The sequence below is a fragment of the Dermacentor variabilis genome, chromosome 9 (genome assembly GCF_050947875.1).
Source record: "Dermacentor variabilis isolate Ectoservices chromosome 9, ASM5094787v1, whole genome shotgun sequence".
Taxonomy (NCBI): Eukaryota; Metazoa; Arthropoda; class Arachnida; order Ixodida; family Ixodidae; genus Dermacentor; species Dermacentor variabilis.
This window is the reverse complement of record NC_134576.1, coordinates 20,826,931-20,840,625: the sequence shown is the minus strand read 5'-3', so window position 1 is coordinate 20,840,625 and position 13,695 is coordinate 20,826,931. Positions and strand designations below refer to the sequence as shown.

At 44.4% G+C, this 13,695-nt stretch overlaps 1 protein-coding gene across 7 annotated transcripts in view; it reads left to right on the top strand.

Annotated features, from left to right (window-relative positions):
- LOC142592536 (uncharacterized) overlaps window positions 1–13,695 on the top strand; it is a 238,163-nt gene that overhangs the window by 123,586 nt on the left and 100,882 nt on the right. For all 7 annotated transcript variants that reach the window (XM_075704033.1, XM_075704029.1, XM_075704027.1 and 4 more), the window contains one exon: window positions 8,120–8,204. In XM_075704033.1, coding sequence (XP_075560148.1) covers window positions 8,120–8,204 — 85 coding nt within the window. The remainder of the gene's footprint in view (window positions 1–8,119; window positions 8,205–13,695) is intronic.

Sequence of the window (13,695 nt, the reverse complement as noted above, 5' to 3'; positions counted from 1 at the left end):
AAAACAATATTTTGATCACCTGCTAAGTGATTGAGAAGAATAACGTGGATAAGTTTTTTTTCTATGTCTCTAATAGAGGTAGACAAGTTATATTTTATTCCCTGTTATAATGCTCCAAAACAATTACCATTTTGTCATCAGTGGTCGACTACAAGTGACAGAATTATAATGAGTAGCTATGTCATTGAGCTAGTACTTAGATGTTCCGGTGGAATCTCAAATCGTGTCCTATATCTAGCTCAATTTCTCGATCACTAAAGCTCTGTTCTGGATAATACTGATGCCTTAGATGTTCTGAAGCATTGTTCCATCACTTTAGCTGGACTAAATAGTAGCCTTTACTGTCCCTGCAAAAGCAAGCGCGCAGCATGAGATGAGGCCGTAAATGAAGGGGAAACCAGCAAGCAGCTTCTTGGTCACCACACCTCTATGGATGTGGCTTTGGTTTCAATATATTATGTACTCACTACCCAGGGTGTCTACCAACCGGGAAAACCGGGAATTCTCAGGGATATTGAGTAGTCTGGAAAAACTCAGGGAATTTGTGCTTCTATCAGGGAAAATTAGCTGTAATTTCATTGAGAGGGAACGAAAGTCGCGGTAATGCTGCCTTGAGTAACAGACAGGAATCGTAACGAATCATCTTTGATGCCCCATCATTGGCTGGCGGAGTTGCCAGTGTGCCGTGAACGACCGACTTTTCGGATAGCTTCGCGCTACCACCACGTACCCCCTAGAGTCAATGCATCAGAACGTCTGAAATTTCGGACGCAAGAACCCTTCGCCGTACGATTTTTCTGAGTTTCCTGCTGGGACCACCGGTCCGAAACGGCATTAATCAAAGCCACCACCGTGGCTGTTTTGATTACCTCGCCGCCTCGAACCGGCGCTCTTGCATGCAGATCCTACGGCAACGCTAGGCCTAGCTGCTTCGACCTTCGCTATTAAGCTTCTTGCTGTTGGGTGCAGTGTTTTTCATTGAATGAATTCGCCGCTATCAGCAATGGTACCGACTCCGCATTTGTTGTCCTCACGATTGGCTTCGAAGCTCGGAAGAAACGATGGGTTGCGTAATGCCAGTTCCCGAAAGTCAGCTTCGCCTCTGTACAGAAATGTTACTTCGTGAAGCATACGCAAAAGTATTGCGGGGAAGCTCAACAAGCGTGTGAAGGGGCTATTGCCACGGGTCACAGCATGTATTCCTTAATTATACACGCGTGCACCCGGTATCTCCTGTCACAGTCCGAGCACCGATATGACTAATACGTGTACTGACAGGCCTTCAGAGCTTTTTCGAATGTGCCCGTGGCGGTTTGAGTCCTTTAAGGGCAGTAAAAGACATGCGTTCTTTTCCAACTGGCCGATTTTTCGGACGTTTTCTCGGCCCCTGAGGAGTTAGAAAATCGGACGTTGACTGTACAACTGACCAAAAAGATCCTTCAAACGGTCCGTGGGGCAAACGAGCGGCAGAAGGAGCGTGAGGACAGAAAGGACCTACGCATTGAGGAATGAACAGGAAAGGAAGCGTGCTGCCACCATTTTGAAGGAGCTTGGGCTCAAATAACAAAGTGTTGGCTGATGCCGAAATGCAGTTGTCCCTCATCCACACCAAAATAAACTCTTTAAAGCAGTGAAACAACACTGGGGCATCGTGCGCGTGCTGAGAGTATGTCAGGACATTTGAGGTTGACTTGCAAGCTGTTGAGAGAGAATCTCAGTTGTGACAAAGTTCGGGCCTCATACCACTAAGCTTGCTATCAGATGATTGAAATAGCTCATATTCGAAAATATTTGCTTCTTTATGCATCTCCTTTTTATTCGTATTTGAGAATGTCAGACTCGATTTGCAATTTTTTTGGAAACATATTATTTGCTGTGCATTTAACTAACCCCTCCCTTCTGTTCTCTTTTTGAATAAAATAAACACTACTCCTTAGTATTGAACTGGATAAAGTTGTTTTTTTAAAGATTTTTTTCACATGCTTACTAGTGACAGCATCGGGCGACATGGTTTCAGCCCGTCTCGACATAAAACATAGTTCTGCGTCAGTCAGGGAATTTTGCAAAGGCACTCAGGGAAAACCTGGAAAACTCAGGGAGTTTGGAAATGTCAACTTGGTAGACACCCTGCTACCGTTGTGAGCAGTGCCTTCAACTGTGGCACATCGAAGTAATCGTAAAGAGACACTAAAGGCAAATATTAAGTCATGCTAAAGTGATAGATTAATGCTCAAGAACGTCTAAGGCATCAGCATTACTGTGAACAGAGATTTAATAATTGAGAAATTGAGGTAAATTCAGGACACGATTTGCGACTCGCCCACGGCATGCAACTACTAGTGCAAAGGCACTCGTTATTATAATTCTGTCACGAACGCTTAACCATTTGTAATGAAATGATTGCATTACATAATAAGACAGAAGAAAATGTTACCTGTTTAGTTTGATTTTTAGAAGAAAGAACTCGTTGACCTTGCCCTTGACAACAACACGGGCATTCGAAAAGTTTCCTTTTCGCTCGACACAGGCACTGCCTGCACTTTCACGTTTCAGTTGCTGGCTTGCTAAAATCACACAAACTGCAAATAGCAGAGAATGCCACATCCATGTAATTTGGGTGGATGTCCGAACGGTCCATGCCACTTGGCCAAGAGCAGCTGCCATGGTGAATCCACCACTCTGTCTTGGTTTGGTTTCACCACGGCGGCGCGGTTGCATTTCGCGCAAGAAACTAGCGCCATCTGTTGGGTGCCGTTTGTTTATTTTATTTATTTATTAGATACCTGCATCGCCCATGCGGGCATTACAGCAGGGGGGATTACATTTCAAAGGAAGGAACAAGTAATCACATACAAAAGCGCGATAAAACGCATAATTGTTTTCAATACTAACAATGTCAGGAGAAAGAGCATTCCATTCTCTTATAGACCGAACAAAAAAAGAATACCTAAAGACGTCACCCCTGAAAGGAAACTCGTGGACTTTCAGCGCATGGTCACATCTCAACGACGTATAAGTAGGCGACTTAATCTTTCTCTCTCAATCCCTGTTTTTGAATAATAAACAGCGTGAAAAAATTTCAACCTCAGATTTTTTTGACGGTGTTTTAATGTTTGCCACGATAATTTAATTTTACTTTCTGTCATACTTATTTTTCTACTATAGTTGTTAAGAACAAACCTAGCTGCTCTATTCTGCACTCTTTCAAGCTGTTCCGGGAGATCAGCCGTGTACGGATCCCAACAAATACCACCGTAATTAAGTAAACTACGAATATAAGTGAAATACAATTGCTCTTGTAATTTATTCGGTATCTGGCTGAAGTTACGGCAGAGAAATTCCAATAAACGTATTGCCTTGTTCTTAATATGCGTAATGTGCTTGTCCCATCTTAAATCAGACATCATTACAATTCCTAAATATTTGTATTCGTCAAGCTTCTTTAATGCCATATTACTCAAGGTATAAGTGCATGACTGAAATGCGCGCTGCCTTGAAAAGGTGACGTGAACACGTTTTTCAACATTTAGTGACATTTCCCACGTATAGCGCTATGTTCCTATAAGGTCTAAATCAGTCTGTAATAATGAAATTTAATTTGTGTTATCTCTGACTATAAATGACACAGTCATCCGCAAACATTCTAAATGAAGACGAAAGATCACTTTCAATATCATTAATAAAGAGTAGAAATAAAAGGGGACCTAAAACTGATCCCTGAGGAACACCTGAGGTAACTGGAACATATACAGAAGAAAAACTGTTGAGCACCACATACTGCTCTCTTGCACAAAGATATTCGTCAATCCAAGCTATGACACTGTTGTCCAATTTGTAGGCCCTAAGTTTTGAGATTAGAAGATCATGTGCAACGACATCAAAGGCTTTTTTGAAATCTAGAAATATGCAGTAAATTATTTTGCTAAGGCCAGATCATGAAAGAATTCTACTAACTGTGTAGAGCATGAAAAACCTTGTCGAAAACCATGTTGACTAGAGCTTAGAATATTGTGCTTAACTAAATGCGACATGATTGAAGTATAAATTATGTGTTCCCTTAACTTGCATGTGATACTCGTTAAAGATACCGGTCTGTAGTTCTCAACGGAAGTTGAGAACTACAGACCGTTGAGAACTGCAGACTTCTCGATCCGACTTTGTGAATGGGTACAACCCGTGCCAGCTTCCAATCATGCAGTAAACAAGACTCAGATGAACACTTTGTAAATAACCGAGAAAAGAAAAACGCAATATTCCAGAACAGTTTTTACGAATCGCTGCCGGAATATCATCAGGGCCACAAGCGATCGCCGGCTTCATCTCTTGCAGTAATTTACGCGAACCTTCTACACCAGATACAACCTCAGGCATTTGTTTAATGTCCATTTGGCAGATCACATTAAGAGTGCGAGAACGCTTTGGTCTAAACACTGACAAGAAAAAATTACTAAAAAGTTTCACTTTGTCTTCATCAGCATCAATTATGGTTTCAGAGCTCCTTAAGAGGGGATAGAATTGTTTTCCTTACCGTTACACCTAACAAATCTCCAGAACTCTCCGGAGTCATTGAGCAACTTCACACCAAGGTTTTCGAAATAAGTATGCTTGGCCTGCTCGGCAAGATTGTGAAAGCTTTTTTGCAAACATTTAAGTTCTAACCAAGTATTCTGGGACGTCGGTCTCCGAAACTTGAGATAAGCTCTCCTAATTTTTGTATTACTGTGCGCAGCTGAGGATTAAACCAAGGCTTATCCTTTGACCATATAGATGAGATAACATGAGTAGGAACAAATGTAACGCGCAGTTCAAACAGCTTTTCTTTAAACAGCTTCCATAACTCTTCAATGCTCAATTCATCAACTAATGCATCAAAGATAAGAAAATATGACTCAAACGCCGAAATTATAGCCCCAAAATCAGCCCTCTTATACATTTAAATCTTTCTTGTTCCCTTCTTCGGCACGGACACATATTGAACGTATACATCAGCAATAAAAACACAATGGTCACTTAAGCCGGGAAGTACATTTGTTAAAATGTTCGGGACATTACATAAGAGCAAATCAAGTATGTGACCTGTGCCGTCACCTCGTGATGCATCACGAATGTACTGTTGAAATGTAAAATCACAGACGAGATCCCAAAATGCAGAATACGCATGGCCAGTGACCAACGCTACAGGGTCATCGCATGACCAGTCTATACCCGGAAGATTAAAATCTCCCCCTAGTATTATGATATCGTTTTCAAGCATATCAAGGAAAGCAGACAGCTGAATAAACTGGTCGTATGATGATCCAGGAGGACGGTAATGTGATCCAATAACTAGACTTTTCCCATTAGATAGCCTCACTTTGCAAAAAACAGACTCAAGGTCGGCTGTAGAAACTTCCAGTGGAATGCACGATAAGCTTGGGCGAACAAGAATAAATACCCCTCCCCCTCTTGCTCCTCGATCGCGTCTGAAGCAATGATAGCCATCTGGAAAAACTTCAGAATTTAAGACACTCGAGTCCAACCATGACTCGGTGCCAATAACTATTGACGGCTCTAATGATGTAAGAAGGATATGGAAAGAATCGACTTTATTTCTTATGCTCCTGCAGTTTATCACCAAAACGCTGAGCATTTCCTTTATGTTAGTCACTGGTGATGGTCACATCTGCTTCACTTTGTTGGTCACGCTATCAATCTTATAGCGTTTGTTGTCGGTGTACAAGGTATCAAACTTTAGTGCTGCTTTTATACTTTCTTTCCGATTCTGTTTTGCAAAATTCCATAAACTTTTTCTTTTATCCCTCACCACGCGTGAAAAAGCTTTGGAAATGCTATAGTTCGTGCCCTTTAACTTGCGTGCATTATTTAACACTTGTTGGCGTTCTTTGAAAGAGGAAAACTTCACTATAATTGGACGTGCTTTGTCTGCTCGATAGGTTCCTATCCTGTGAGCGCGCTCAATTCCAACAGCATTAATTTCCAGTTTAGTGCGGCACAGGTTTGAGACAAGTTCACTTGATTTAGTTGCGTTTTCGCCAGTATCACTATCTTGAAAACCATAAAAAAGTTGATTATCTCGCCTTTGACGATTCTCAATATCGTCAATTCTTGAACCAAAAGCCGACAATGTTGCCTGATTCTGACGCTGCTGTGTCTCAACGTTAGCCAGCAAAGAACGAATATCATCCACTCCTGTGATTGTGTCTTCTAATGACACAATACGTGCCTTCAGTTCTTCTAATTCAGCAGAGCACTTGTTCTCCATTGCTGACAGCTTTTTCAATATTGTGTTTTGGCCTTCAAGTATTCGTCCAAAAAGTGCAGTATCGGGCCCTGGGTTCAGCTCTATATCGCCTCCGCACAGCAGCAAAATCAGTAAATAGAAAGCCGAAAGCCTCCAAACAACAAACTGACGTCGTACGAGCACCCTGCATGACTTCAAAGAAATACACTGCTTTTTGAACACAAGAAAAACAGAGTTTGGGGTGGAACCGGCAAAGTAATGCAAACATTAATCGAAGAATAGTGCTTGTGACTAACCTGTGAAAGCAGTAGACAATACATAAGGGTTGATGCCATGTCGCCGGTTCCACGCCCCGTCATCGTAGTGCCGCTTCGAGGCTTTTGTAGCTGAAGGATACCACCAGCGTTTCCCAGGGCACACAGTTGCCACTCGTGAAGTGGGAAGAAGTCAGATTCAGCTAGCACCGGGCACGTCTGTTGGTCCCAAAGCCACGTAAAAGGTAGTCCATCGCAGTTCACTTCCAGTTGGGCGTCGCCGCCTACGTACGCTGATGCCGAAGTGCAGCGTGGCACAAAAACATTCATGAGGCCAATTTTCGAAAGCAGTAAACAATATATAAGGGTTGATGCCATGTCGCTAGTTCCACGCCCACATTTTACCAGAGATCCACGTTTTAGTCAGAGACGGCAGTAAAGGGAGGTGATGGCGCATGCAACGTCACCACTCGTGATTTGAATTTGGCTAAAGGTATGCAGACCCTTCAGATGCGATTTTCTCTTAAACATAAGTCTTTCTTACCACGAAACAAGCGCTGCGAGGTTTCTAGAATGGTGTTTTAACAGTCCATACAGACTTAGTATTAGCCTTTAGCATCCCTCTCAGGCCAAAAGTGTTAGCCACATGAGATAACAGCAACAAGAAAACAAAAAAAGGAGCTGAATGAGACACCACTCTTGACTTTAGGGCAATCAGAAGGGCAAGCAATTTTTTGCTATTATAGATGGTCTCAATCTCTTGTGGGATGTAAAAGCGAAAGCAAATAAAATTGAGAAAGAATGAATTAAATTGTGGATTGTATGTCGTGGATTGCTACCTGTGCGTTCTCTGTTGCACGTATTTTATCATTTGGTACATCATTCTTGCGAGGTCTGGTTGGTTGATCTCCATGGAGTTCTTTCAGTAAAATAGAGTTGGCAGTCGCCATTTGTCTGCTTCTGTCTTCTTTAGTATTGCTGTTTCAGCTTGTGTCATCTGCTAGCTTCCAGGGAACCTCCAGAATGTTTAAGGGACCAAAGTAATCCTGGTGGGTAACCCTGGGAGCCTACAGAGAGGCCGGGACTACGTAGCTCAAGAACTCAGCAGACTGAGCTATTGGATTTGGACTCTAGCCTCAAATAACCATTAATGAGCCCAAATTATAAAAACCCACTGTCTTCTGCCATTAGTGAAGTGTCAAGGACAGTTTCGTTTTGATGTTTTGAAAAAAAGCTACATGCTGGTGCTATCACTTTACCAGGCTCGAAAAGCAAAGGTAGTCGCTAAGAGCATTGGTCTGTCATATGTGCTGCAAGATGTTATCTTGGCCACTTCCCAAAGTTCTCCCAAAGTGGACCTTTCCGTTTGCATACATGAGGTGCACACTGGATATCTGTTGGGTGAAAGAAAAAGCTGTTAATTCTTCCCTTAATTGCAAGAAGGATAGTGCCTGAATGGTAGGAAATTTAATCTTGACTGTTGCTTATTCTCTTTTTCGATAAATTTGGGACCATAAAAAATGGCAGGGATAAGGAGCATGTGTGATGAAGTTACAGTTTTTGCAAGTGTAACATGGTACGGCAGCCTGTTCAGTAAGCTCTTCTGTACCATGACATATCGCAGATGACAGAGGCAATGGCATTAGAGACAAAGGGCCAGCCTGCAGGAATTGGAATGCCACCGTGATCGTTCAAGGCTCTTATGCACAGTGAGTAACCTTTTGCAAAAGTGAATGTTTTGTTTCTTCATATTGGTAATTTATCCAGCATGGTGGCATAGTTGCCAGTGGCACTGTGCTGTCAAGCGCTGCATCACACGTTGGTTCCCGCTTGTCGTGGCTGCATCTTAATGGGTGCGCATGAAGGTATTTGTGTAATTGAGCTGCACATGTGCCTTTTCTCTACCATTTACGGGGGTAGTCTTCACCAGAATGTGTAGCGTTACAGCCAATGACAAAAATACTCATCGAATGAAACTTTCTTCCGTTATTCAAGTTGTCGAGAGCCGTGGTCAAAAAGCCTTTACACGGGCTTGACTAGGAGCACGACTCATTACAAATAACAGGGACATGCAAATACAGCACAGGAAGAATACACTTATGCAAACAAAATAAATTGTGCACAGATGAGCGAAAAATAAAAAATCGCAGATATGCTTTGAGAGTACAGATCCAATAGAAGCATATATATGACACAGAGCATCTACATTGAAGGTGGGCGAGGAGTGCACTACAGTGGAACCCCGTTCATACGTTTTTCACCGGACCGGGGGAAAAAAACGTAACAGCCGGGAAAACGCAACAGTGAGGAAAGCTCCGAAAATGAATGAAAAAAAAGGGCAGCTTCAACTATAGACAATTTATTTCCACAGAGTGCGCTTAGGACTTAAAAAAGCCTAGAATGATGGCTTGCCGTTTCTTTCGCTCGGTATAAATCGCCACACGTTTCTCAATAGCCTGGAAGGCTGCATTGCTGTCAGCGTCGCTGTGAGGTGCGACGTACCTGCAGAGGAGGTCTAGAGCCGCGACGGCTTCTCCAAAGCTAGGATTTGGCCACTGCCCGGCATCATGCGGCTCGTGCTCCTCGTCGTCACCGTGCCACGGGAATGGCAACGGACGAAGGAATATCCGCGGGAAATTTTGCCCTCTTTGGCGTAATCATGCTAACCTGCTAACGACTGTTTAGTATTGCTGCGGAGCGCGCGCGTCCGAGCAGCCCGGTTGCGCGCGGCGCGGCGTGGGAGAAATGTAAACAAGAGAGGAGAGCTGTCCCGGTAGGCGGAGCAACGCCAAGTTCCGGTTTCACTTTTGATTCACAAAGAGTGACGTGAGGGCCTCTCCCGAGTTTCCTTCCTCCGTGAGTCGACCCGTCCAACAACCATGCGGTGACTCTAATCACAGTGATGATAGTGAGAGCATTTTTCACGAATGGCCACTTAGTGCGGCCTCTCGAACTGGCGTGCGGCTTTTTGCAGCCAGTTCCATAGCCAAGCCCGGCCAAGCCCAGCCAAAACTCGTCAAAAGCCAAAATGGCGGTTGGGGCGCGTTGCCTACTTCAGCCCAGGCGGGTTCGGGGTGCTAAGTTGCGACGTATCATGCGGGAACGTTTTCACAGCTACGACGTAACAGCGGGGTTCCTTATACATTGAATCCTATGGAAGCTATGCCGGGACCGGATGAAAACGACGTAGCAGCCGGGAAAACGCAGCAGTGAGGAACGTAACAGCGGGGTTCTACTGTACATTGCTATAAACACAAGATATCAGCAATAAGTCTACACTATTTAAAAAATAAAAATTAGATGGACCGAATCAATCCGTATAAACAAAAAAGTGCATCAAGCATTATTTCAACAATGGCGTTCGTACTTGTCTGTTCCGTGTCTGTGCCAAACATTTGTTTGCCAGTCAACATGATAGACCAACTAGCCCAACAATCAGCACCTTTGAAATAGCATAAAAAAGTGGTAAAGCAGTAATAAACAAAATAGTACAGCTGCACACAAAACGCAGTAAAGTGCTATAACTAATATTTTTACGTCAGTCGATTCAAGTGAAACAACAAAATGAAATGCAGAATTTCGTTCCCACAGTTAGGGCGCGTGCATGGGATATCCCACACCTGAATGAGGCGAGTGTTATAAGTATGGCCAAAAATGGCCAACAGTGTGAACCGGTAATAGGTACATCTTTAATGTTGTTTCTAGTTACAATTTTTGACACCAGGTGGTGGCACTTGTGAATGCTAATGCCATTGTGTGTAGTTGTCATTCTTTACTTTGTTTTTTGCGGTAATGGGGGGGAGGGCTCAAATGCTTGCATTGGAAACCTGGCTGTGTGTGCACTGCATTTCTGAGAAACAGTTTTTGCCTGCTGCAAGAAAATTTTGCTTACACTAATTCTAAAGCGCCATCCAGGGAAGATTCTTCTGCAAGAATTTTTAGAGAGCGTTTATCAGCAGCCAAGACATAAGTGAATGAAATGTTCGGAGGCCATTACTGGGAGAGCCACAATTCTTTATGCAGTGCCTCGCAGACCTTGCCTACAAGAATGTGGGACTCTGGGCCCAATGCCACTGCCACAGGGCGTAGAGCTTGAATGACTAAACACCCATTGTTACGATGCCTTCAGCCCTTTTCTGAATAGATGCACAAATGTTGCAAAGTTTTTTTTGCTAAGAAAATCAACTATGGGCAATCTTCTTGATCCCACACCACACTTTATTAGACACCACACTTCATTAAGGGGGAACGCGGCAATGAGGTGGTCCATAGTAAAATATTTTTGCGCGCACAATTGACAAGGACACAGTGAAGGGGGGGACACACGAGTGCTTTTCACGGTGTCCTTGTCCATTGTGCGCACAAAAATATTTTACTATGAATTCGTACCAACTCGCCCAACTATCAGTTCTGCTGAGGTGGTCCAATTGGTCAAAATTTTCGATTTTCTGATTTATATTTTTTCGCAATCCACGGACCTTTATTTACCTCGTAGTGAAATATTGTAACAAAATATGCGGTAGAAATCGAGAAAACAGCACTTTCGTAGAGTGCTGTCATCAAAAATAGCAAAAAAATCGGGCTTTGGAAGGCCCCGTCGCACCGCGGATCACCCGGCTATCCGTTGACGCAGCGCCACCATCTTGGTATCATCGTAAAGAGGAGAGATCGAAGCTAAAGATGGCCAGAGCGACGCATTTCTCCACCGAAAATTAAACCAGCAAATGCAAGCGCAAAAACGGCAAACCCGGTATTGTGATTGGGTGTAGCAGTCATGTGGGGCACAGGGCGTGCTCCTATTGGCTGTTGTAGATTTAAATTGCTGACAAACCTCTCGCACGCATTTGCGCAGCAGCGAGCGGAGCGTGCTGATCAACGTGACTGATGATCGTGGCTGCTTACGCATGTTTTCTGCGTTGAGCTCCACAGGAATGAAGTCCTGAAATGCCCACGTGTACGGAAGACCACGAAAGGCATAGAAAAGTTGGAGAAAACTACTTGTGGAAGCGGATACCGCCGACCTTGTCGACGAGGCACGACTGGCGCATGTGGGTGGCTGGGAAAGCGCGCCCATGGGCAGTGCTGACGACGTGACCACAGAACACCTATGCGACCGCGAGCAATGATGAAGGCACAACTGCGAGTGATGGTGAAAACGCGACCGCAAGCGATGGCGAAGGCATGTGCGTGAGTGACGGTGAAGGCGCGACCGCGAGCGACAGTGACATTACACCCGCTAGCAAAGGTGAAGGCCCATCCGCGAGCAATGGTGAGGGCATGTCCGCGAGCGATAGTGAATACGCCACTGCGAGTGATAGTGAGAGCGCAACCGAGCGATGGTGAAGGCGCGACCGCGAGCGACGGTGAAGGCGCGACTGCGTGCGACTGTGAAGGGGCAACCGCGAGCGATGGTGATGTCACGTCTGCGTGTGGTCGTGACGGCAACGCGACATCGGCGAAGCAGAAGTTTTCGCATCAAATATTTTACTGCGAATTTCAGCTGCAACTCCACTAATAAAGAGGTTGCGCAACGAGAGACAAGAGCGGACGTTTTGAATGCGCTTTCACCTGCCTCTGCACGACGGATGAATGCATGGTGACCAAAAAGGCAACTATGGTGCATGAAAGTGCTGCAAGAACGCAAGAAAATACATCAAAATATAAAGAAAATGTGGCCCCACGGGCAAAGGACCACATTCCAGGCGGGTTTTAGGTGCTTAAAATAAAGATTTAAATGTTTACAACAAATGAAACATCGAGCTCTGTTTTCTCGGCTTTCATTTTTTGTGCAGTTGCTTTCAGTCTTCCCAGTGCCATTTCACAATGAATGAAGACAAAATCAGTCTGTCTTTTGCAGTTCGATCCTGAAACATTGATGAGTGCAATAAAGCTGTTCATTTTAACTGCACCTCATAAAAAAACTTATAATGGGTTTTTTGCAAAAGTCATTAGACAATATGCACAGGAGTCCTAAAAAAATATTTTTACGCTCATTTTGTCATATAAAAAATAAACCAATAGCTTTATTGCACAGAATGGGCCTTTGTGAACATGCAGGTATGAAAATCTTGGCTAACTTATGTGTAATTAATTAATTAGTTAATTTGGGAATGATCATTACAGGCTGTCAGTTGTGTAACTCGAAAACTATAATAGATGGCACAAAACTAATTTCAGTTATGATATAAGCATAACAAATCACACCTGCATGCCAAATTTCACCAATTTATTCCCACTAATTAAAACAAAAGTTTTCGTTGCCGCATCCCCCCTTAAAGGGCACACACACGGCTTTCATCTATCTGTCTATCTATCTATCCGTCATCCATAAGCATGTACAAGAGTGCGAGACTTGGACTTCGATCTCCCTACCCAGTGGCCTAGTACTGAAGAGGGAGGGTGGTGTGGGGGTGGCCTGGGTGCCAGATGCAGGGGGGAAGGAGGTGTCATATATGCTTGAAGACCCCCTCTCTTTCCACTGGCGTGTAAATGGTAGCGGAATGTTTCACGTGCGGGGCGCTTGTGCAGTGCGCTCATGTACCACCATGTTTTTGTGTCGTCAGTATGTATAGGGGAGAGTCTGGAGGTTTGGGACAGTTGGAGGAATGGGACAACTCGTGTACAGTGAAACCTCGTTAAACCGTAGTTGGCCGGAGCTCGGGAAAGGTACGTACTAAACGGTAGTACTGTTTAACCGAATAGCATGAGATCGCCCACTTACCTGTCGAAAACGGAACTCAGAGAGAGTGCGATGAAAGGGGAAAAAACATGCAGTATTTATTCACTTCGCGCCACAAAAGTGTTATTTTCGTTTGATGCCGCGGCGGCCTAGCAGGCCGACGACAGCGGCCTCAAACTTACTGAAGCTGCGTGCCAGCTTTTCAGCCAGCCCCCTCTTCTCGGCAAACACTCGCGTGGCAGATTCCTCGTTGGCGTTACGTATTCACCGTGCACGTGCGCAGTAGTGCTGTAGAAGTCCCGGGGGCGCCTTTTTCATTACGGGTGCCGGAGTTTGGAATAATTTTCATTTGGAATAGAGTTACGTTATCGCGCCCCTATTGTCGTCGCGATGATTGCATTCATGAGGCTGACGCAACGCGCAGCTTATGCCACTGTCGGGCCTGAATCGCCCGTGCTATCGCTTTCCGTGTCGTCCTCGTCACTGTCGCTAGTCGACACTTTGGCAACAACAGAGGCAAC